This window comes from Typopeltis vanoorti, chromosome 12 (assembly GCF_054136105.1).
Source record: "Typopeltis vanoorti isolate ZY-2024b chromosome 12, IOZ_Tvanoo_1.0, whole genome shotgun sequence".
In the NCBI taxonomy this organism is placed as follows: Eukaryota; Metazoa; Arthropoda; class Arachnida; order Uropygi; family Thelyphonidae; genus Typopeltis; species Typopeltis vanoorti.
This window is the reverse complement of record NC_143560.1, coordinates 109,572,809-109,599,871: the sequence shown is the minus strand read 5'-3', so window position 1 is coordinate 109,599,871 and position 27,063 is coordinate 109,572,809. Positions and strand designations below refer to the sequence as shown.

General features: G+C 34.1%; 1 protein-coding gene across 1 annotated transcript in view; it reads left to right on the top strand.

Moving 5' to 3' along the window:
* Fak (protein tyrosine kinase 2 Fak) overlaps nucleotides 1–26,012 on the top strand; it is a 316,957-nt gene extending 290,945 nt beyond the window's left edge. The window contains exons 25-28 of the mRNA XM_090402169.1: nucleotides 1,610–1,680; nucleotides 5,996–6,142; nucleotides 14,136–14,216; nucleotides 25,593–26,012. Of these exons, the coding sequence (XP_090258295.1) occupies nucleotides 1,610–1,680; nucleotides 5,996–6,142; nucleotides 14,136–14,216; nucleotides 25,593–26,012 (719 nt within the window). The remainder of the gene's footprint in view (nucleotides 1–1,609; nucleotides 1,681–5,995; nucleotides 6,143–14,135; nucleotides 14,217–25,592) is intronic.
* Nucleotides 26,013–27,063: the final 1,051 nt, after the last annotated feature.

Sequence of the window (27,063 nt, the reverse complement as noted above, 5' to 3'; positions counted from 1 at the left end):
TCAGAATCGCAACAGAAACGAGGAAACTAGACCTGCACATAATAGTCCAGGTGAGATCTTATCAAGCCTTGTAAAGTGGCAAAATGACATCCTTATCTTTATGTCAAAGTTTGTTTCAGCATTGCGATTATCTTTTGAGTTGTATTTGCAATCTTTGCTACATGGCCCCTGAATTGCAACTTCCTATCTACTAACACACCAAGATCCTTAACCTGATCTGTTTCTTCTAGCATAATCCCACCAGTATAATACGACATTGAATAGCTGGGGTACTTAAGGGTCAAATCTATATAACTAAGAGGAGACAAAGATTATGGTTCTCAAAGGAAATACAAACAGAGAAGCTATTGAGAAACAAGTATACCTTAATGGAGAAAGAATTGAGGAAGTCCGCAAGTTTGAGTACCTGGGATCCATTATTAACATGAAGAATTGCTGTTTAGAAGATGTCAGAAGAATATTAGGAATGACTAAAACAACAGTCAGAGACTTGTCTAAAATCTGGAAGGATAGATCTATCTCCATGGAAACAAAGTTGAGAATTTTGGATGCAGCTGTTTTTCCAACAGTGACTCATGGCAACTTGGAATATAAAGAAGTCAGATAAGAAAAGGATTGCTGCTTTTGAGATGTGGTATTACAGAACGCTGTTGAGAATATCATGTACTGAAAAGGACAAATTAATGGGTGTCAGAAAAGATCAGTAGAACCTTAAGGATATTGACAGAAGAAAGTTAAAATATTTTGGACACATTGAAAGAATGGAAAGAGGACTTCTCAGAACAGTAATAGAAGGTAAAGTTCCTAGAAAAAGAGGAAGGAGTAGACTGTCAATGAGATGGATGGATGAGGTGCGTGTGTGTGTGTGTGCTGACTGCTCTTCAGAGTTGAAGCCTCCAGAAAAGCATACAACAGGCCTATATGGTGTGGCACATCATCGAGCATCGGAGTGACCATACGGTATCTGTGAATGCCCAATGAACAGATTATGATGGAAAAGGCATATGACGAGGTGCCAAGATGAAAGCTGTCTGTTCAAAATATTACATTAGACATCATATAGACCAATACATAGTCTATATTTGAGTGGTAAGTGAGCAGTTAGAATTGAAAGAGGTACAGGAAGATGGTTTGATGTTACAGCAGCTGTGACAAAAGAGTGTATGTCATCTCCACTGTTATTTGTCATTTATATGCATCATCGAAATAATCTGATGTCAAAATTGGAGATGTTAAACTCAAATGCTTTACTTTATGCAGATGATGTTATACTTCTAAATGAATAATCATAACCGAATATTGTTTGTCCAGCAGACATCTCTATAAATATGCACATGACTAATTCATCCACTTTATGCCTGAATACATGTTTGTCATATAAGGAGTGGTTGATGATGTTTTGTTTTAAAAATAAATTATTTGGTAATCATTTGTTTCTTTTACTGTATTTCTTATTCCATGGGGGGGGGGCTACAAATAATATTGTACGGAATTGCGATTTAAAGAATATAGAAATTTTGTTGCTGAAAGTTGATTTTATAAGAAAATTCGTTAACTTATTTATAATACATTTTAAAATATGATGTTGAAAGGAGAAGTTTTCTTATAGATAGGCAGAAAGATGAAGATAAACCACCCAATGGTTATTCTGAATCTTCACCATCAAAATCCCCAATCAAAGTGAGTAAATCATTTAATGTTTAAAAAAATTTTAAGTAGTATATAATATGTTTCAAAATCTTATTCTATAAGATAGCCAGAGAAGGTTTATTTCATTTTGATAATAAAATATAAATTCAAACTATAAGATGAAAAGGATTAACAGTTGGTCACCTAAACTAACATTGCTTCTTGTGATGGACAGAATGTTATACCAGAGTTCAGCAAATTAGTTGAGAATGGCGGTTTATATGTTTGCCACGTTTGCTGAGCATCTTTGTTTTCATACCTTGGTATATATTAAATAAAAGTTAATCATTCTCCATGGTATATCTGAACCTGTAGGTTCATGTAGCTCTATTGTGGTATTAATGCTTCTGTGAACAGCAAATCATTGGAATTTGAATGGCTTCCTCTGGGGTGGCAGTATGTTGGAAAGTTTGTTAAATTATGAAGTTGCAATAAAAATAAACATCAAAGTTGAAAATATACAAAAATTATAGAATATCAGTATAATGAATGATGAAAATACATAAATTTAGCAGAGATTACAAGATGGGAAATTAAATAGCTAAACATTTATGAAATAACACTAAAAGCAAAATTAAAATATGAAAATTAAGTAAAGATGATATATTTTAAAAGACCTGAGAAATCTAAAACCATAATAAAATACAAATTTATATTGATTCAACTATAGTTGAATTGTGTTTATTTAATTTTTCTTATATTGTTGTTGATTGGATTTTAACAGTATAGATATGCAAACACAGATTGATAAGAAAATAATTATTTATTGACTTAATTACTAATATTTCACTGGTATTCTAACTAGCATCTTCAGAGCACACGAACAAAATTTGTTACAGTAGCAAGACAACCACAATCTGGTATAACAGTGGGACTAGTATGAGCAATTGTAGCATGCAACACAAAGACTGAAGTCCTAATTAGGCATCTAAGTTGGGGGAAAAAAAGAAAAAAAAAACAATAGAGAAAGCAGGTATTAATTTGGTCTTAGGATATCCTGACTTTCTCCCAAATCTTTGATAGATTTATACAGCCATACTTGTTGAGGTTTGGATTATGTTTCAAGGCTTCTGTTGATTCCAGGAACAACCTCTCTCTGACTTGTAAAAGCTTCTGTGCAGCACTTTTGTTTTTTTCCAATCGATCCCGTGTGCAGGGGTATCCAAAGCATGGTCTGCTAGACCCAACTTGCCATAGTGAAAGTGCCAGACATATTTTTTGTATTCACTGAGGCGGATGTCCACAGTTCTTCCTGTCTGTCCGTAGTAGACTCAATGACATGAACAGAGCACTTCATAGACTCCTGGTAAAGACTTCATGATAAAGGAGAGAATCTATCCTTAGGTGAATGGATGAGAGTTGCCAATTTCACATAAGGTTAAATATGGTGCGTAGTTGGTGTTTGTTAAGCATTCTATATATCTTCCAACAACAACAACATCTCCCCCCCCCTAGAAATCCTTCAACAATGCATTGCTATGCAGCTACTGCAATTACAACAGGATGGCGTCTGCCGTGCTATTGTTGCATCATAGCCCTCACTGACAATTTGTTGAGTCATTATAATAGGTGGGTGTCTTGATTTAAGCCTTTGTGATAAAAATTTGCAAATAATCATAAAATTAAAATTGAAACAGCCAATCAACAGCATCTGTAGAAACTGTTATAAAGTCAGTTACAGGTCCCATCTAGGCTCTGTAAGGACACTCAAGCATGATATGTTGTATAGTTTGATTATCCTCACCACAGTCATAAGATGAGTTTGGTCTTATTCCCAAAGTAAACAAGGAAGCTCTGCACCTACCATGGTTGGTGTGAACCCTATTAAGGAGGTCCATATTTTTTGAGGTGGGTTTAACCCTGATGGAGGCCTGTTTCGGTTAAAGACAGTCTGCCAGATTACTGTCACTTGGGCAGTCCATTCCGTCTGCCATGCTATTGTTTGCATCATAGCCCTCACTGATAATTTGTTTAGTCATTATAATAGGTGGGTGTCTTGATTTTAGCCTTTGTGATGTAAAGCTGTCAATATCAGAGTGTATAGGAAGCAGTGGATTCAAGCAAATTTTGTTATATTCGCGAATCAGGTTGTCTTGACATCGTAGTTGCGGTGATTGTATGTGGCTCAGAACTGGTAGCCAATATGATGGAGTAGTCTTTATTGTTCCAGAAATGATATGCATTGTCTAATAATTCAGGATGGTATCAATTTAACGTGTGCACTGTTCAACCAGACACCTGAGCAGTATTTAGCAGTTAAGTAAATGAGGCCCAGAGCACATGTCCTTAATGTGGGAGCAGAAGCTCCCCAGGTTGTTCTGGCAAGGCTTATGCAGTATATCATTTTTAGCCCTGAGTTTGGTAGCAATATTGGAGAGATGTCTATTAAAGGAGAGGGTTCTGTCTAGGGTTATGCCCAGATACTTTGGATTAAAATTGTGCAGTAGTATGTTTCCATTTAGTTGCACTCTTAAGATGTCACATGGCATGCTATTGTTCAAATGGAAACAGCATGTTTCGATCTTGGTAGTGCTTGGAATAAGATGGCACTTCTCAAAGAAGTGGTTTAGCTCCTCTAGGTCACTTGTTAGTAAGTGCTCTATAATACAAAAGTTCTGATGTTGGGATGTGATGCATAGATAATCAACATATGCGAATTTTCTAGATGTTGTCCTTGGAAGGTCAGAAATATACAAATTGAATAGAAGAGGAGCCAGAACTGACCCTTGTGGGAGTCCATTGTTAAATGTTCTTGGCTTGTTCATATCATCATCTATAACTACCTGTATTATTCTATTAGACAGAATAGCATTGATCAGATGGTCATTTTTTTACATTTCAGTATTTTAAGGAACTTATAGATCATGCCATTCCTCCATACAGTGTGAAACGCAGCCATCAAGTCTATAAAAACTGCACCAGTTTTAAGGCATTTTTCAAAACCAATATTCTATGGGTCATTAGGGCCAAAACCTGATCTTCACAGTTGTGCCTGGGCCTGAAACCAGCTTGTTCATGAGGGAGAGTGTCAGTAATAATAGAACTAATTCTATTGTAAATAAGTCTTTCTAATAGCTTAAGACAGACACTGAGCAGTGCTATAGGTCTGTAGCTTTCAAGTTTATCAGCAGGCTTTCCAGGTTTCAAGATGGCTATTATCTTCGATTTTTTAAATTCTTCCTGGTAATTTGCCACTCTGTAGAATATTAGAAAAGAATTTTGTCAGCATACCATTGTATTTGGTCCAGAGTTTTTTAAAAATTCAGGGTGAATATTATCAAATCCAGGTGCTTTACCAGTTTTCACTCCATAGAGTGCAGCAAGAAATTCTTCTTTGGTGAATGGATTGGATAGATCAGTCACTTCAGAACAACCTTCTTTAAGTCTGGTCAGTTCCTTCCTAATTATTTTAGTGTGGATTTTTTCTGATTTAGCTCTGGACAGATTGACTATCCGATTAGCAATACAGTTGGCATTAAGAGCAGCTTTTGCTTGGGGACGATGGGAATTACCACCCTACTTTTTTAACCCCACCTTACTAATGCTGGGTTAAGGAGGCTTCATGCCTTCTTGCTTGAATGTTTAAAGTTCAGCCTTTCAATGGTGTCAATCCATTTGTTCTTTCTAGATTCATTTAAGTTGATAAGATCATCTGCAACATCTATATGTCTGCTATTCAGAAAGTTGTTATTCCAATTCCTCCACCTACTCAATCCTAGATTATGATCCTACTTGGATCACCTATAAAAAAAACAAAAGATTTGCTGAAGAATATGTCAAACTGGCCACTGGACCTACAATGAAAACTCATATCACTACATCTTATTTCACCATTACTGTATGGCTCTCCAAAGATACACAAAGTGTTTATCCCTTTGAGACTATTAATGGTGTCAGCTCTCTGACATGCATTGTCTAAACATCTTACAGGTCTTTTAAGACATAATTTTAGGTCTTCTGGCTCTTATATCAAGAATTCAGCTCATTTCATCTAGAAATTGCCTAATATAGAAATATCTTCTTACATCTTTGCTGGTTTTGACATAGATCTCTCTCTTACCACTGTTCCTGTTGATAATGTTTTAGACCTTACTGAAGAACTCTTTCCATTGCATGTCATCAAAATATTTAAAAACTGCCTCCAATTCGGTTTCTTTCACTAGAACAATGTTTTTTTTACAAACAAGTTTGGACTTGCAAGGGATATCCTTATCTCCTCATGAAGAATTTTGAAAGTGTATAAAAATCAGAAAGATGTTAATAAATTGTTTCTTTGTTCTAATATATATGTAATTTTATATATTAGCACCAAGCAGAAGCTGTCCCCAAGATAGAGAAAGATCGTACAAGTGATCCTGTCTATGAATCAACAACTAACGTAGTTAAAGCTATCATGCAGTTATCCCAGGGTGTTCAGCAGTGTCGTTTAGCTGAATACTTGGAACTTGTAAAGGTATGTTTCTGTTAATATTAGAATGAACAGTTCTGAATAAAGAACATTGATACCATTCTGTTGTTAATTGTCAGAGATTGAAAAAATTTGTGCTGGGTTGCCTGATATGTCAGTGTTAAATCATGGACAGCATATGACCATTTATTATTTATTTATTAATGATGCATGATAATTTTCACAGAATCAGGTATGTGGGGGGGGGGGGGGAAAGTAAAATTTTCTATTTTATTAAAAAATTTTCAAATTTTTTTACTCTTAGCATTTGTTTATAATAACTGATTCTGATGACTCGAAAGGGGGGACTCCTTTCAAGTCATCAGAATTCAAGGAGAACCAGCCTACCAGTCCAGAACACAGGGGGTTGTGTAGCCTCCCTAGTAACTCAATAAAATACTTAAGTCAACACAGGTACTTAACTATGCTAATAGGCATTCTGTTATTTTATCTGTGTAAAGAAGTATATATATTTATCTGTGTAAAGATTTTTATATATATTTAAAAATCTTTAATATTTCTTTCTCATCTTTCCAAGTTTTAATATCCACTATTAATTGTTCAAATTTTATATTTATCATTGGGTGCAGAATAAACCAGTTAGTACTATCAGCGCCAGTCTTTATTGCTTCATGAGCTGGTGCTGTATACCATCATATGCTAATTAATTAATTAATGCCGGCCTGGTTGCCCAGTGGTAATGTATCTACTCTCCACCAATAGGCTACAGGTTTGAATCTTGCTGTGGCATGGATGTTTATAGTTGCGTTACTAATTGTGTGTGTGTGGAAAGGAAGTAGCAAGCCTCCCATGTCATCTTCTAACAGAGACTTCACTCTGTTACATCCTGAATGAAGAACTTTTAAAAGGAAACAATTCATTCAGGATTTAACAAGTCGGAAAAATCAGCTGAGAGAAAAAACTTGTACTTGAGCAAAAGAAATAAAGTACTAACTGTAAGTAGAAATAGAATTACCTCCTTTTAGTAGAATTGTAAGACCATGTAAAGAACTTTGTGTATAAATTAGTATTATATCAATGCATCATGTATACAATGAATGAGTAAATTAGATATAAACAATAGTCCAAATGTCACGGGCAGGCCTGAGGCATTGGCAATCTCGAAAAGCGACACACATTCGTTTCCAAGAAGACGCTGCTTGAGATCTCATGATGTGCCGAAATTCCCGCGGACGAAGAAAATAGCGGGTGGGAAAAGATCGCAGAAAGTAAGAAGCCGCTATCGCATCTAGTAACAGGGTGCTAAAAGAGGGGAAGTGAAGGGAGAATAAAAAGGGTTTGCACCTCTTTCTCAAGGCTTTTTTTTTTTCGCCTATTTTGCTGGATGATGATTTGACTTCTCTCGTAGACCGGTAGTTCCTGATGGTGTTTCTTGGCAATAGTACGATATTGGACAGTGTGGCTTTCCCTTCAATGTCTGAATTTCTGCCGGTACTAAAGTGTGAGATGTCAGCATATGCTGTCTTTGCTCCTTCGCTGAAAGTTCTGACGGAATAATATCGTGGACGTATACCAGAACCAACAGTGGAAACGCCGATGGTCCGAAACAGATCGAGAATAGATGAGGGAAAAACGCCAGGTGCAGAGCATAGCTTAATCTGATAACCATAGTGACCCACCATGTAGATGCAGGCTTGTGGAAGTATCGAGAGGTAATTCAAACAAAGAAGGACAGTTCAGACAGACCTGGAGATCCTGCCCCAAGAAATGGTCAAGTACATATTTTGTTGTATAATTACCCAATCAGTAAAAGGGAAATATCATTGTGTAATAATCGACTATGGACAGTATTTAAGAACTTTAAATGATTATTTAGCAGTGGCTAATGTCCATAAGACAAATTGTCTGTAATGATTTTAAATGAACTGCATCCCAGTATTTATTTTACTTGATAAACCCCGGGATCGAGTAAAAAATTCCATAAATTATAATCATAAAAGTGATTGAGATATGTAATCTTACACCCTCGATCCTAGGACGCTTGGTCTGTCTTAAAATTTTATTATGCATTGGCCTGTTTCGGCCCATGGTGGGGTAGCCATAGAACACGTGTGTTATTGCAGCAATAAAACACGTGTTCCTGTTTTTGGTTTGTCTTTTTCTGTGTTGTGAAAAAAAATTTTCATTACTGTTGTGAACAGAGACCAGTTCGTTTGCCCTCTGTGTCTAGTGGGTCATTGAAGTGTGAATTGTAAATTTATAGTGAAACAAATTTTTTAAACAGAAAAATACATTTTTAAAAGGTAAGTGTATGTAATTGAATATTATTTTACTTGTTAGTTTTATGATAGTTTTGCTTTTAAACTGAAATAATTTAATTTAGGATTTGGGGATTAATTAATTAGCTGTTTTTTAATAAAATATGCCAGTCAATTTTTTTATATATGAAATTGTGCTAAAAACTGTATTAATTCTGAATACTTTTTTTTCCCAAGAATTAAAGATAATTAAAACCGAAGTAAAATAAAAATAATGTATTTATAGTTTACATCGACAAATAATTACATCAAAAAATGCTAAAAGACATTTATTGGTGTAATTATTTGTCTCTAAGTTTTATCTCCTCGGAAAATTTTCTGCAGACGCATGCCCATTAATGGTCAAATTGGCATGAAATTTATAGCGTGGGTTGCATAACCCACATGACAGCACACCCAACCAAAATGCGCATGCGATGCCACTGTTACTTGTATATAGAGTAGTGATTCTCAATGTATGGGGCATGCCCCCTTTGGGGGAGGGGCATGAAGAAAGTGGAAATCAAAGGAAAAACTGAGAAACTACGTTATTGAAACAAAAGCATTTAACGAAACTATTTATTGACACAAAAACAATACAAAAACATAAAATACACTCTGAAAATAAAATAGTAAAATGTATAAAATCCACCGTATTGAATAAACAAGTGTTAGATCCTAAATGAAGGAATCTTGGAAAGAAATCATTCATTTAGGGTCTAACATATAAAAATTGCAAACATAGAGAAATACCTGCACATCAATTGTAATTAAAAGTGAAACTTCCTCACTTTATGTAAAAATTTGTATTCCTTATTTTAGCACCTTATATTTAAGCTATTGTGATTAATTTGAGATTTCATTTTGTATTATATTTCAAATTAACTTGTAAAAAAGATGGATAATGTGAATTAAATTTAAGCCTTACTTAAGCTATGTAAAATCTATTATGAGTCATCATAAAGCTGTTAAGTGTTAATTCCTGGAAGGCCTAAAGCTACACGCGTACAACATAACGCTGGCGGGTATAGCTTAATCCGAAAATCACGTAACCGTGTATTCCATGAATCCGAGTATATCAGCGTCGTAGAAACGAAGGATAAGCCAAAGGGTGAAATTAGTAAGGATCGTGTGCAAAAAGGGGCTGAAAAAGAGGGTGCTCTATAGGAGTATAAAAGGGGATTGAGCCTGGAACCCAAGGCTTTTCTTGATCTCTTGTCATATCGTTTTCCTGTTGGGTGGATCGGAAGTTGGAAGGCAGTTTCACGTAAGGGGGGGTGAAGTTTGTGATGTCGGGCAGCAAGCGTTCGTAAAGAAATGAAGCTGGATTCTATGCAAAGCTGAAGGAAGAAAATTCCAGTCCTAGCAGAATCAAGCCGTTGCTGAAAAGCCCCATTGAGTTGTTCCTGAAACGGAAAGATTTTGAGTCCGTTTCCGGCAGAAAGAATGAAGGTAGCGTAACTCCTACGTTGGTGTATAGATAGGCAAAATAGATTAGAAATGTCCAGACAAACATGTGGTGCAGAACGACGTGGAAAAAAAGTCGGTAAGGTGCTATTGCTCTAATTTGTGTGAATGTTCACAAGAAAGAAGATTGTTTACGATTGTGAAATTAAGAACTTTATAGTAAGGAACTCTGTGGACAGTCACTATTTAGAAAGTTAACCTCGTTTGTGAGTAAGAAGAATTTTTAGGAGAGATCTTTTGTAACTTGTATGTGATAGGATTAACTTGATGCGATATGAAAGGTAGAATTTAATGTCTCAGTAACATTAGAATGGTTGATAGTTTGTTCTTACGAGTAATACTGCTAGAAGGAATTTCGCTTAACTTATTATCATTTGATTTATATCCCAATGTGTAATTACTGTGTTTAGCATGCCTTATAAGTTTTAATTAGTTCGAATGTGTCAATCTCTTAGTTCGAGTTTATTTAGTATTGAACATAAATGAGTGTATGAATTTTGTATTGTGTTTTAGACATCTCAATAAACATGTCATATTTACCTGAACCTGAGTCATGCCTGATTACAATTCCAAATTACCACTTATAAAAAATAGAACCTAATTTTGGCTGGAAGGATTTAGTGAGTGAATATAAATATAGATTTAGGTCATGACTGCAATAATCTAGATCTATAGGGCAGTTAAGTAAGATATTGGGTAAGAAAGCTACGAATCTAGTATTGTATCCCTGAGCAAGGATCTTTTCTGCTATAGGATACTGGCTGGTGTGCAGCAAAATATAAATTTGCCAGAATCCGAAGAGGAAACAATCCTAGATATAAAAATAAGATTAAAATTGAGTATAAAAATATAAATAAATATAGAACAACGATATAAAATGACTTTTTAACACAAGTTACACTTACGGGAACATATCAGTATTGCAAAATACACCTAGCAACTAATTAAAACTAAACACTAACAATGAATCTGAAAATTAATGACTTCCTTGAGCCTGTGTTGAAGAGCAAAGCTTTTCATATGATGGTGATATATTGGGAATTGACACTCTTAGTTCTCTTTCTGCATTTAACTGAAATCTATATTTTTTTTACAGCAGCCACTGCAATAAACATGATTTCATAAAGATAAGATGTTGGAAATGGTAAAAGGCATGAAAAGCTCTTGACTTTAGTGCAGAAATTCATCATCAACATCGGCCCAAAATTCAAACAGCGATTTAGATGCAAATTATCTTTTGATTTCACTGCTTGACATGAAGTCTATAAATTGTTTCTCTCTTCAATTGAGAAACCTCCAGAGGTAATTTGAAATGGGCTTCTAATCCACTCATACATTGCCGTTATGTTGTTGTCGGTTATAAAATAGTTTCTAAAATTCTTCGTCAATATTGTTAAATGATTTTCAATATTCGCAAATAAAACTTTGATGTGTTGCTCTTCTGACTTGTAGGTTTTAATAAATTCATCCACATTTGCAAACATTTCTAATTTTTGTTGCTTTATCTTTTTGTTCCATAACTCTAGTTTTTTACAAAAAGCAGTAACTTTGTCATATTAAATATATTAAACCTGCAGTTGCAGGTTTAATATATTTAGTTGCTTGAATATGTCCACCAAGTAGCTCGATTTCATCACAAAAAAGTGGTCTCTAAACTTCTCTGCTTCTTCGTGCTTTTCCTATTCCAAGAACATTGCTATTTCGTCTCTTAATTAGTAAACACGTGACATTTTCCCTGTGATAACCATCTTGTCTTGCAGTAAAATAGTAACGCTGAATGTTCCACTCCAGCCATGTCTTTGCAAAGTTCAAAAAAACGGTCTTAATTTTAAGGGCCTCATTTTTATATAATTCACCATTGTTATTATTATTATAACTGTTGTTAACACAATGTTTAGACCAGGACTCTTTTTTTTTTTTTTTTGCATCAAGAGCTTCTCTATGAATGATGCAATTTGTCCAAATACATTGTGGGGATTTTTCAGTCACAAGGGCTTGTAAACTTTTAAACCTTCCAGACATAACTTGATCACCATCGGTGCAAATTCCAACACAATTTTTCCATTGTATGTTTGCCTTGGCATAAGCAATTAAATGACAATCCTTGTTGCTATCTGTTGCCTTGTCAAGCTGAATTGAGAATAATTGGTCACAAAGCTTCGACCAAAGTTGTTGCTGCATATCTTCACATATATGACCAATTCCCGAGCAACAGTATCATTTGATGGAGGTATGCACTAGTTGTTTAGTAAAACTTTCTCCAAGCATAGTTTTCACAATATCAATCACAGCTGGCAGAATTAGGTCTTCTCCAATAGTGTGGAGTTTTTTTCACCTAGCTATTTTATATGCAACTTTGTAAGAAGTTAGTAAAGCTTTTTAAGCTAGACTTGCATTTCAAAACATTTCGGTTTGGCAGCAAATACCTCTTGAGATTTATTAAGATACTTGTTATGTGTTTCCAAATGTCTTACGTTTATTCAGTTTCATGCTATTAGCCACCAAAAATTCAAAGTAATAACATGCAGTGGTCTTCATCATTTACTTCAGTCTTTGTAAAACTGAAATCTAAATATTCTGCTGCATGCTTTCTTGATTTTACTTTTGGAGTAATATTCTGTGAACCTGAATTTGTTGACATTGGTGTTCCACAGTCGTTAGATGCCCGCTTATGTTCAATTAAAAATGTGTCCATTTTTCTACACTAGAAAAGATTGTTTTTATACCATGTATCACAGTCATTGCAAATAGGAGTAAAATAACACTGACAATCGACTTTTCACTGTTGCAGTGTTACTGCCATCTTGCCATTTCAAGCCTTATTTATACTTGCAGAAACATTTCTGGAACATTCAAGACTTCCCATGGTGAAATCGTAAATGTTTCTGAAAGGCCGATACGATTCAATGGTCTGTGCAATGATGCCAGATCTATACAATTTTCGAAAGATTTAATGATGTATTTAAATTTGTGTGAATATTTAAAAATTTTAATTAAGTCATAGTTGTTGTTTTTTTTTTTAGTTTTTTTTGCTAACTTTTATGGGTTTTGTTTTTTGTCTCAACACAAGAACTGCACTGATATAAAGGCTAATGCCTTCACATTAATTGTCCTAGTATCTCATAATGCAAAGCATACATCCTTTTGGGTGTGTGCAATGTTATGTATTATGGGATACTAAGGCAATTAATGTTGAAGTCATTAGCCTCTATAAGCAAGTAACCTAGTCATGAAGAAACTTCATGTGCAAACATCGTTTGCTTACACTTTAATAAAGGATTCAGAAAGAATATAATTTCTTGTCATCTTTAATTTAATTTATAGCCAAGCGAAAGCAGCTTACTAAATCTTACTTATTTTGTGATTCTGGTGTTTTATTTATTTTCTGATAAACAGTAAGTTGAAGGAAAGATCAGTTGTGGATTTAGAATGGTGGTCACTATGATTCGGTGGAAGTGCCAAAGAAGTTGACTGATCACTGTCTCCATCACTTTCAAAAGAACCAAGGTGAAGACATTGAATTGCTAGTTTGATATCTGAATAACAGGCTATAGAATGCATGATGGATGAGCATGAAAGATTGTAAAAACAATACAAGATATTTGTCAATTCTGGAGAAAAAAAATTTTGGGATACAGTTGATAGTACATCAGGATCCAAAGATTTGTTTCTATCTAAGATCTCACAACTCTTCTGATATCTTTCTGCCAAAAAGATGAGCTGTTCTTTGTATAGTAGAAAGTGATTTTTGTATTAGTCCCCATTTATAGGTCCTGTGATGAGAAGTCACAGGACCTATAAATGGTGATTATTACATGCTGTAATAATAGCATGTGTGTTGTGGGCAAAGGGTTACAGTTAAGGTAAAAATCTGTTAATGTGTTTCTTAAAGAGTTAGGAGGCAGGTCATGTTCATTGAGGAAAGTTTTTCTGAAGAACAGGATAAGTTCTCCATTTAAAAAAAAAAAAGTTATTGCTTCTTGTTTGAAGTGTTACTGGAGATACAAAAAATATTCATTTATTCAACAGCCATCTTGTAATATTTTTAATGGAGAAAGAAGCATGTCAAATTTATAAAGAAAACATTAAATAGGGTAAATGTTTATAAATTTGACCTGTATGTGTATATGATACATTATGTGCTAGTGGCATTTAGTCTGCTGTTATTACATTTACTCCTTGAATAACTAAATTACTGAAATGCAGATATCAAATTTCAGAATATTCCTGATATGTATATATGTGTATGTATCTATTCTTTTTTATTTTCCTAGCATGTTGGTATTGTTTTGAGAACACTGCTTAGTAATGTTGATGAAATGACACCAAACTTGCCTATCTGGTCACATAAGGAAGTGAGTACAATAAATAATAATTTTAGATTATTAAGATTACCATTGTTTTTTTCTGCTTGCATTTAAAAACTTTTTTAAAAAATTTTCTGCTTGCCTTAGTGACATACATTAAACGACAGTCCAAAATTAATCCATAAACAATGTCCAAAATTAATCACTTCAAAACACACATCAAGAAATTATATTTACATTTTTGATGCATGATATCTCACTGGCATGTATCTTCAAAATAACTTTTTACAAACTCCTTTCCTAAAATACTGTGAATAATCTTTCTTTATGAAACCAGTGTTTCATGACTGGTCAGCTTGCCTCTAAAATATTTTTGTTCATCTATTTAATTTTAGGTACATTCTTCTGACTACACTTTTTTTTTCCCTTACAAGTACTGGTTTCAATTCTAGGTAATGCACAGCCACACAATAGTTATCGTAACATAAGTTAAATTTTCTGCATGACCAAATGGTTATTATCACTTCAGATGATCTTTAAGCACCTAATTTTGTTTTCAGATTTCACATGGATGATAATAAAATTGCATGCAATTTTATTATCATCCATTCTATCTGTAATAGATAGATAGACATCTATTATAGATAGAATCAAACATTTTAAATCTGGTTTATTGGTTTATTTTTATTATATCCTTATAAATGTTATAGTGAGTTCCACTCTACTCACATGCTACATGTCATAAAAAAAAGTGTATGCATATTACCATTTTATACATCCCATTAACTCATGGGTATTTGGACTGCAAAAAGTCAAATTTTAGAGAGAAATAATCACAAAAGTCTGAGTGATTATCAGAATTTGATTAATTAGTCTCATTCATGCCTTTTTAGGACAGGTAGATTAAATTCGTTAAATTTAATCTACCACGTTAAATTCGTCATGAACCCCTAATGAGGAGTTCATGACGAATTTAACGTGGCTAGTTTGTCACTCCTTGCTGCATCCCCTAAGGGCAGGATTCACGACTGTAATCCGTGTGTGTTTATGGGACCAGTTTGCCTCTTCTGGGGAAGATGGAAAAAAAAAACCTATCTCCACGTGAGACCGGCTAACTCACCTTTTGTCGAAAGAGACCAGATAAAGGTTCATCATGTCACTGATGGGAATTGAACATCTATATCGACTGAGCTACGGAGGCTCTTATCAAAATTTGGAGAGCAATAAAAGCAATAAAGACAACAAATGAATACAACAGAATGTTGCAAGAAAAATTTGAGCCGGAGTAGATAGAAATGGAAGGGATTCTGTTCTATGCGTGGCATTTTATGGCATGGAATGTCAGATCTGACAAATGCCCATATATACCACACTCATGATTGAAGGAATGGTGTAGTGTGCCTTACTATGAACAGAAATATATGACTATTGTTTATTCTAGTTTAATAGCATGTGCATAGAAAATAATCACTTGGTCTGGGCCTACTTAACTCGTATCAAATATCTATTTTAGTGGTATTACAGATCTGTTTTTTTTTTTTTCCAGAAAATTACATACATACATGCAAGTGTGCATACCTGATTCAAAAAATTTACACCAAAACTCTAACAGAAGTTGCCATATAAGGGGTTTTGTTAGGAATAACAGGTTGGGTTTGGAAGACTTTAACTTTTGGTGTGGATTGTTTATGATAGTGCTAAGACCATGAATATAGACATGGAAACTTTTTCTATGTGTTATTATTATTATTATCAGAGATCCAGGGAATTGACTTGTCAAGAGAGACCATACATCACCACACCACGTCATACCTTCTCTTAATCTTATTCACATCATATGGACTACTCGCTCACTGCTATGTGAGAAAAATCTAGCTTTCGTCTGTTTCTTAACCACACACACACACACTCAACTTCCACCGATATCCCCTTGTCCTCTTTCCCCACCTTTCGTATAAAGACGGATTCTATCAACCAGTATCCTATAACACTTTCAGAAGTGAAATGCAGAAGTATCTGCATTCCAGATACTCTCAATCTATCCTCATAATATACATTCCATAATCCTGATATGATCTTTGTACCTCCTCGCATTTTCTCTACATCTTCATCTCCTTGGAACCCATGGAACCAAATCTGTACTGCAAAGTCCAGGTGTAATTATTAAGACCTTTTTGTAAAGAGACAAAATGACTTTCTTATCCTTACATGTCAGTATAAGAATAAACTCCTGTGAGCTGTATTTGCAATTTTTTTTTTTATATGTAACCTTTGAACTTCAACTTCCTATCCACCATAACTACAAAGATCCTGAGCCTCATCAGTTTCTCCAAGCAACTGTTGGAAATCTTTTCACACCAAAGTGCTTTACTTTACACTTACTAAAATTGAATTGACACCCATTATCATTTTCCCACAGTTTCAGCCTATTCAATTCATTCTGTGAGTAAATGAGTGCTGTATATCAGTAACATCCTATTGCCTGCCTATCTTTGTGTCAGTAGCAACTGTCAGAACATCTGTCAAGTCCTTCCCACTACCAAAAGTGCTACCACTACAATGGATGAGGAGATGGAGGTGCATGAAGGAAGGTCTGGAGTTATATTATCTAGATAATTCAGCAATACAGAAAGCTGGAACATCAGCTGTTAATGTATAGATTGGACAACAGTGGTTCGAGGACTGATCTTTGGGGTATCCTACTATACCTTAACTTGGGCAATTTGACACCCTTCCCTATGTAGCATTTTCCGATACCTATCAGCAACTCTCTTATCCAAGTCAGTAGTTTATATTCCAATCCCATATCCTTCAGCAGCCTTTCATAGCAAATGTCTTAGAAAAATCCAACGTTATCATAGTGTATCCATTCCTCTTTATCCAACTTGGCTGTAACATTGTTATAAAATATGAGCAAATTGTTCAAGCTTGACTTCTCTTTAGTGAACCCATACTGTTCCTTACAAAGTACAGCTTGTCTGTCAATTCATTTCTGTATGCAAGTTTTACAATCTTCTCTAAAATCTTCACTGTCACTATAGAGATGCTGATAGGTTGGTAGTTAGACACTTTACTTTTTGCACCACCACTGTACACTGGGACTATCATACATTCTGATTAGACCTCACTTGGACTATTGTGTGAAGGTCTGGTCTCCTGAATTCCATTGTGATTCTGATATATTGGAAAGAGTACAAAGGCGAGTGTTAAAAATGATAACAGGATTGTGGAATACTGATTATGAAGACAGATTGAGAATTTGTAAACTGCAGACACTAGCAAACAGGAGAAAAAGGGGTGATATGATTGAGACTTACAAACTGCTGAAAGGGTCATACAGGATTTCAATTGATGGGATTTTTCCATTTATGGAGGGTGGGGAAAGTACTAGAGGGCATCCTTGGAAGCTGAGAATGAAGGCTACCAAGAAGGTTGTAAGGGCTAGATTTTTCTCTCAGAGGGCAGTTCGTGATTGGAATGAATTGCCATTGGATGTTGTGAGTGCAAGCAGTGTGAATGAATTCAGGAATAAGTATGATAGCTGGTTTGTGTAGTATATGGCCTCCCTCAATGAGTCTCTGACACCCTGGAGGTCTCTCTTAATAATAATAATAAATGATACATGAGATTAAATATATTCTCCTAAGTTTGTCATAATTTTCAGCTTTGTAATTCAGTATATGATCCTTCCCAATCTGGACATCCATATACTTTGCTGCTTCCAAGGTCAGTATGGCATGATTGGTGTCACCAACTGGTAGGAAAACAGCCAAATCCTTAATAGTTAAAATTCTTTCTGATGCCATAAGATGTAACACTTTTTGCCTTCTTTCACAAGCTGCTTAAGAAAGTTACCTTGCAAATTTTAAATTCTATTTCATTCTTATCATGAGTTTTCTTTGCTACCCAGTCAATGTTCATGTAATTTAAGTCATCAATACTTGCTTTAGTACCCATCATGGTAATTTGCAATGCATTTCATCATTCCCAGCAACTGAACTACCAAGTCTGCAGCTAGAAGGATATGCTGAAAAGTTGTTATAATCACAATCTAAAATGTATAACAAGTGTTATACACTTTTTACAATGCTGCTGCATCATTATATCAGTTTGTGCAGATTATATGAGTTGCTTGAATATAATTTTTGTTCTAGTTGTTTATCAGAACTTTTTACCCCCTCCCCGTATACTCCATCATATATTATTATTACTATTATTGCTTACAGGAGTTTCTACGACTCAGTTTGTCAACTTTCTCTTTGCCTACACACACAACATACAGATTCACACTATCACCAAATTCGTAACCATAATTTCTCCAAGTTCCTGATGTACCAAAATCTATTCAAGTACAAGTCATCCCTCTTATATCATCAGGTCTTTTCTACCATCAATAGATTCAATCGACACATCCAGCAACTTGCATCCATTTTTCTACCATTCTGTGCATTGAATCATTTGATATCGTAGACCTTTCTTAACTCAGTACTGTCATATCTTAGTAATAAGCTAACCATTCTCACTCTCTTGTCCATCTTTCTATCTTCTTCCAGTAATTCTATCATATCCTTATTGCATTTCTCACTACTTAAATCATGTTTTTCTATGAACACTACCTTCTCTTCTACTTTTTGTTTCTCCATAGCATTTGTCACATCTTAATTTTTTCTCTGTTAGAAAGCTTGAAGTAGTGAATAGTAATACTGTATTACTTCTTTTTTCTTACATTTGAATTGACTTGTGTTCTTCTTCTTATTATTCCTTGATATCTGAACCAACTTTTTCACTTTGCTGCCTCTTATTGCTAAGCATGTTCTTATCCCTATCTGAGTTTTTTAAACATTTCTGAACATTTTTCTAACTTCTAATTGTTTAATTATCCGTTTTAATATGGAAATTTCATCATTATTATTAGGAGAGACTTCCAGGTAGTCATCATGGGAGGCCACACATCACATGCACCAACTGTCATACCTTTTCTTGAATTCATTCACAGTGCATGCTTTCACAACCTCCAAAAGCAATCCATTTCAATCAAGTGCCACTCTGTGAGATAAAATCTAGCGCTCATCCCTTTCTGAAAGTATTCATTTCAACAAAATATCAAGAAATATACCAATCTTAAAAAACTTAAAATATGACAATATCATACTAGTGGGGGATATAAATTTGGACCGTCATAAGAGTAATAGTAAAACTGAAGAATATAAAAATATATTATCTACTCATGGGTTTCTTGCTTACATCGATGGCAATACGAGAGAAGTGTACAACTCGACTAGTTGCATTGATCACATATTCATAAGAAACAGAATGGCCTATGAGGTATCCACTGCAATCTACTTTAGTAATATAACAGATCACCATTCAATACTTTTGAAACTATCTATACCTGATAGTGTTAACATGAGTTGCACAGGTAGTCAGAATAAATTTGTAATTGGCACCAATTATAAAAAATTTGAAAGATACATAAAATATTATCAACTGCCACAAACTGACTTATTAGACACAAATCAGTTTCAGTTATATGATGAATTTATCAAAATGATTAAATATGCAGACACTAAATCGCAATATCATAAAACAGTTATTACAAAGAAGGATGTTCACACACACTGGATAACAGATGAACTAATAAAATATGATAAAGACAAAAGCTCTACTATAAGCATAAAAAAAAAATCCATACAATTTAAATTTTGAATATGACTATAAAAATTTCGTTAAACATCTAAAGGAAAAAATAAAACAGGCAAAAGCACATTCTCTGTTATTGAAATTTCTTTCTTGTTGTAATGATAAAAGTAAAGAATGGAGGTTGGTCAATATGATAATAGGTAACACAAAACAGAAAACGCGAGAATTTCCAGAGGGCAATGACATCACTGATATACTTAACAAAATGAACAACTACTTGACCAACTATGGCAGTTGTGTTTTCGACCCTACAGAAAGGGCAAAGTATGTCAGTCACCTTCCATGGATTAAGAATTCTATGTATCTACATGCAGTAAACGAAGATGTAGTGAAGAGTGTAGTAATAGGATTAAACAAAGTGAAAAAAGTGGAATGTGACAACATAAATGTTAAAAAGTTAAACATTATCATTAGGCATAAATTACAATTCTTTACAAATATCATTAATAAATCGTTTGAACATAGTAAATTTATAGAACACCTAAAGACTGCTTCAGTTGTACCTTTATTTAAAGGAGGAAATAGAAATTAAATCAAAAATTACAGACCAATATCTATACTATCCACAATCTCAAAGGTTATTGAAATTCTGATAAAAAAACGCTTAAATAGTTATTTAAATACAATATCCTTTTACACTACTAATCAATATGGGTTCAGATCTGGAAGCAATACTGAAAAAGCGCTACTCAAGTTTCATAAAAGGTCTATAGTGGAATAAATGAAGGAATGCACACGACAACTGTTTTTCTTGATATATCTAAAGCGTTTGACTGTATTCATCATGATCTATTGCTATTAAAAATGTCCAAATATGGCATTAGGGGGATTACTAATGACTGGTTCAGATCCTATCTGAATAATAGAAAACAATATACCAGCTATGATATATTTAAAAGCACAACAAACATAATAAAATACGGAGTCCCACAAGGGTCGGTACTAGGACCGATCCTATTCATAGTATATGTTAATGATCTATTATGCAAATACAAACTTTTTGGCAAAATGATATCCTTTGCTGATGATACAGCTTTAGTATAGATCGAAATAACCCCTGAAAATTTAAAAAATCGAATTAATAGCGATATATTAAAACTAAGTATATGGTTTAGCAACAACAGATTTAACATTAATACCGACAAAACGAGATATATGTACTTTTCATTAACAGACAAATTAGATCACAGTATAACTATAAAATGGCATGAAAGGAAATGTAGTGATACTCTAAATTGTAAATGTAGCTTAATCGAAAAAAACAAAAACCATCAAGTATTTGGGCCTCCATATTGATAGCAATTTGAAGTGGAACTCCCACACCACTTTCTTAACAAATAAGTTTAGGTTCATAATTAACAGAATATATTATGTTAAAAAATTTATAAATGCAGCATTCTTAAGATGTTTATACTATTCCTGGGTAAATTCTTCACTGCAATATAGCATTACCTGTTGGGGAGGAGACTATTATAACAATCTGCTTCGATTAATAAGAATACAAAACAGAATAATTAGAGCCAACTACTACCGACTTTGCACATTCAACCAATGATCTGTATATCATTCAAAATATCTGTTATATATAAAAAGAAACACTGAAAGTTTCTTGGTATATAATGTAGACTATGGATTGCACTGCGGTCGAAACATACTGGAAGTACCTAAGGCTAACAAAGAAATTTTTCATAAATTTTTCGAGTACATTGCGACGAGCAGCTATAATAAACTTCCGAATGAAATTAAATCTATAACCTCAGAATATGTATTCAGAAAAAGATTGAGAAACTATCTTATGGGATTAAAGAATGTTGACAATTATTTTAAACGTATAGTATAAGAGATCATTATAACTCGTATATCATAACCAATTAAGGTATTGATTTACAAATTGGTTCATTCAATTAGGAATTAAAATATCAACATGTATGTTATTATAACTGGTAAGGGAGCCCTCTTAGATGCAGTCCCGGACTCTCAGTGTCTGTTTTAAGCTAATTACTTTTCTAGTAACCAGTATGGCTACGGCCCTTGGTTACACATATTTGCATTAACTAACTTACATTACTCTAAACCAATTACTAATCATTAAAAAAATAAATTAAAAAAAAAACTATTAATACACAAAAATCAGCAGTAATATACTATATCTTCTTCTTCTTCTGCTTCTCCCACTTAAGTGGGGTCACTGTTTATAATGAGTCTACTCCACACCTTCCTTTCTTGGGCTGTCACCACATCCAAGTTCTTCATCCTCAAGTCCTCTTCTACCATCTCCCTCCATCTCTTCTTTGGCCGCCCACACTTCTGCCTTCCTTGCACATCCATCTGCATGACCCTTCTTCCCACACATTCGTCCTCCCTCCTCATCACGTGACCAAACCATCTCAACCTCGCCTCCTGTATTTTTGCTCCTAAGTTCGTAACTTTCACTGTTCCTCTGACATAGTCATTTCTCAGACTATCCTTTCTGGTCACACCGCACATCCACCTAAGCATTCTCATCTCTGCTACTTCCATCCTGCTGATGTTATTTTTCCTCAGGGCCACAGTTTCTATAGCATATGTCATAGCTGGCCTCACTACTGTCCTATAGATTTTGCCTTTCAGATTGATTGGCACCCTCTTATTGCATAACACTCCAGCCATCTCCCTCCAGTTCCTCCAACCCGCTTGTATCCTGCATCCCACTTCCTTCTCAGCTCCTCCATCTTCTTCCACTGTTGAACCTAAGTCTCTCACCTTCCTGATGACATTTTCTTCCAGCTCCAGATCTGTTCTTTTGTCTGCCGCCCACTGTGCAACACATATACTCTGTCTTACTTCTGCTCAGTCTCATACCTCTCTCTTCCAGTATATAGTAATATACTATATAAAACTAATTATTCTAATATCTTCATTTGTATGATCATCATCAATTTCCTGATATGTATCCATCCTCAAGGGGTGTTCAGACTGTTATGACAGTACTGCATGATCAAGTTATTTTTTAAGTTAAGATTAAATATTATTATTAATCTCCAATCAACAATTTCCCCCCAAATTAGTCTATTACTTGTTATTACTCCAATATTGTCATATATAATTTCATGTCTCTAAGACACTTCTGACTGAATCCACCCAGACCTTGAACTTCCTCTGGGTTTCTTTCCTGCCATCTTGGCATCAAACACCTGTTTTGCTAACCTTTCCTCACCCATTCTAATTTAAGTGGCTATACCACCTTAAGTTAGCACTGCTCACACGTTCTTGATTGCTAACAATGTCAACTTCTTTTCTAATACTTCATTTTTAATATGATTCTGCCATTGATGTCATCTGTTCACTCCCATAATTTTTCTCAGAACTCGCTTATCTGTGGTCGCTAGTCTTTGATCAAGTGGTTTATTTCTAACCCAACTCTCAGATCCATAACTAGCAGTATATAAGACTTTGGTGTTTTGGGCTAATTTCTGTCTTATTCCATATAAATATATTGAACTGCCCCCCCCCCCCCCAAAAAAAAAAACTCTGCTTATTCTGTTGTCTTTTTTCCAAATTTAATTGGCTATCATCACTAAAAACCTAAATAGAAAAAATATTTTTCTTATATACTATTCTTTTCAATATAATATTCATTGTTATCTTGCTTAAAACTAAGTGATGGTCATTTCAAATCTCCTGTACACTCTTATATTCTGAACCAGCATGAAAATATCACTATGAACAATGACATAGTCAATGAGGCTTTTCTTATTTCTTATGTCTTCTCTCTGCATGAACTTATGGGCAATGAAACTTATCTTTATGTTTTAATATAGTGTTAGTAATGGCTAGTCCATATCATAAGCAGAAATCCAGCAGACACTTACTACTATTATTAGCCTTGCCATTTTCTCCAAATATCCCTAGAACATTCCTGTATACCCGGTGGAATTCATTTCCTACTCTGTTGTTCAGATCTCCATCAAGGATAGCTTTTTCCATTTTCTTTATGTTAGCTGCCTGCTCTGATGACTCAAAAAATTTCTCCACTGCTTCTTTAAGAGAATCTTGTGTGGGACCATAGGCACAAATAAGTTTCATTGTCCATTTCTGCATTTTGAAGTTTGTCCACGTAACTCTACTTGAAACTGCCTTCCAAACAAGACGTTTATCTTCATATTTGTATTGAATTCTATCACTACTCCTTCCTTTTTCCTTGATTGTTATTGTCTTGTTGGTGTAATTCCTTTGTTCGTCAGAAGAAAGATTCTTATTTCCAGCATCTGTTTTGCTCTTGATGCTGCTCTTTGGGTTTTTTTTTTTTTTTTTTCAGTCTTCAAAAATGTTGCCAGAAACCTATTTTAAATAACAGTGTGTCTACGAATATATTAATAAATACACAAAATACATAAAGCTAGTAAAAACGAGAAAAATATACTGAAATACCCTAGTTAATCTAAGAAAACACTTAATAAATAAGTAAATAAATCACCAGTCATATGCAAGCTAAATAAATCTATAATCTGGATTTTTTTGTTATTTTTGATAGTTTTTTTTCTGGGGGGGGGGGGGTTGTATTGGGGTTATAAAAAAATTATGTTGTATTTTAATGGAGAGGAAGAGTTAGATTTTGAGCATGCAGTGGAAGGTGAGACATTTGTGGAGCATTAAACACTGTATGCCACCATACTCAGACTCCCTTCAGGTATGAATGGGGAGAGTAAGTTAATAGATGAATTATTCACTAGCAGGTCATGAAGTCTCCTAATTCATTGCTGTCAGGTTCACTCTCATGTACTGTCTAGTAGATACCTGCAGAACTGCTATAATGTTATATCATCAAATGTTGGAGGGTCTGTGTCCACATGTGAGAACAGTATTCTAAGGCTGAGCAGATTTGAGAATTATATAGTATACAGTGTTGGTTGTGTAATTCTTGAAATGTCTTGAGCAGAAAAGAATAATTTTCTTGGAGGCTGAGAAGAATATGGATGGTGATATGTTCATGGCAGGAAAGGCTAGTGGAGCAAGTCACCCTGAGAACAGAATCTGATCTTGCCTCTGGAAATCCAGTTATTATAAAAGTAAGGAGAAGTGAAGTGGGATTTTTCTTGCAATAAAAAAGATATTGCTCTGGTTTGGTAGTACTAAAGTTGATAAAGTTGTCTTTACTACCCTTCTGGAGAATGTTAAGGAAATAGTATTTAGAGTTACTTATTTGAAGATCTTGAAGTTTTTAATAATTGTGTATTGCAAAGTTGGTCAAAGGAAGAATGAGTGTATTGTTATCAGCAAATTGTGGATAAACTGTGAGGTTAATTAAGAGAAGATAATTTCCGTATAAGAGAAAAAGCATGGGCACAATTACAAAGCCTTGGGATACTCGGGCATGGGTAGGGAAATCTGAAAGCAGGAAACCATCCACCATATAATCAGAAGAGAAACAGGCACTTCAGTTGCTAATGCATAAGATGGTAGTTTGGTAAGTAGGTCTTTATGCCATATCTGATGCTCTGAAAATGTCAATAGTAACCACAGGAATTTCTCCCCCATGACTTATACAGATGCAGCGATGGATTAGTACATTAGCTGTGGATTGAGTGTGGCAGAATATGCTTTTTTACTGGGATTTTTAATTTGTGTAAGATTTTTACTGAGATTTTTAAATTGTTTCTAGAGTTATCTTGCATTAAATCTAATATCCTTATGTTATTAAAGGGAAATGTGATTGAAATTTGAATTTTATTTTTGTTATTACAGATTGAAATGGCTCAAAAAGTTCTCAGTAAAGATATGCTAGCATTAGTACAAGCAATGAAACAAGCTCAGAAATATTCCCAAACAACTTTAGATGTAGAATACCGTAAGCATATGCTATCAGCTGCTCATGTTCTTGCTATTGATGCAAAACACCTCCTTGATGTTGTTGACTCAGCAAAAAAAAGAACAGATGAAATTATACCAAATGACCCAACTGGAGAATCAAGTCATACATCTCAGCAAAGTGTTTTCCCTGATAAATCTCTGATAGATTCTATTAATGATAGTCAAAAAAATGTACCACTCCAATCATTTCCAGATTATGAACTTAAATCAGAATTACACACAATATCACTAGAAGAGAAGTTTTGTGCACCAGTAGAACAAAATGAAACAAATGGCTGTGGTACCTTAATATAAATATAAACATTTTGAAAAGCCTTGTCTATATGCATTAAACTTGTAATTGGCAAGTGTATTTTTAGTGTACAGTGTTAATTTCTTTCTGCATTTTAATATATTTAAGTATGAAGGTCTGGGTAGTAAATAATCGGCAAACATGGAAGTTTCATGTTATATTGTGATGGCTCATATGTATAGATTCAGCATCAACATTAAATTTGCTTATTAATTAACTCCTTGCACTGTAAGCATGCATGATGAAAATGCAGTTTTGATTCATAACTAGGCATATTTGTGGGGTTGGGAAGGTATAATGATGAATATAGAAAAGAATGACATTGTTTTTTAGGGAACATGATCAAAAGTACACTGATAATTAAAACATGTCATTCATTACTGTAATTAAGTGACATGAATAATCTTACTGTGGTATAGATGTTACAAAGATTTATTTAGAAGTCATTTAATTTTAGTAGCAGAGTTACTGTATCATTCCTTTAATCAGAAAGACAACATGTTCCATATCTTGTTTTAGATTTAAAGAAGCAAACAAAATTATTTTGTCTGTTGTTTTCATAGCTAAAATGAACTGAATTTAATGAAACTAACATCTGAGCAATAAGACATTTTTTTATTCTGCATTATAAATAGATGCAAAATTGAAGTAATCCATATATATATATATATATATATATATATATATATATATCAACTATCTATTTACAAATAATTTGTAGGGACCAAGGAATAGTTACTCTAGAGGAAGGTTTTGGTAATATAATACACAAAATGTCACTGATGTGATGTGTCTTTGGTAGGGACTTTTCATTAGTTTGTTATAGTAATCTAGTTTTCTATAACAGTGTAAGATACCTCATTGGTGGACTTGTTAAGGCAGAGTAAATTATTGACTAGTAGTATATATAATAAAGGTATAACAGCAGCTTGTGTTCTCTGAGCTTGAATATCTCTGATTTTTATAAAAATGTATATAATGTAGAAGATTAGAATTTTAAATGTTTCCTCTTTTATTATGATCCCTCATTTTCATCTAACTATAACTGCTTTC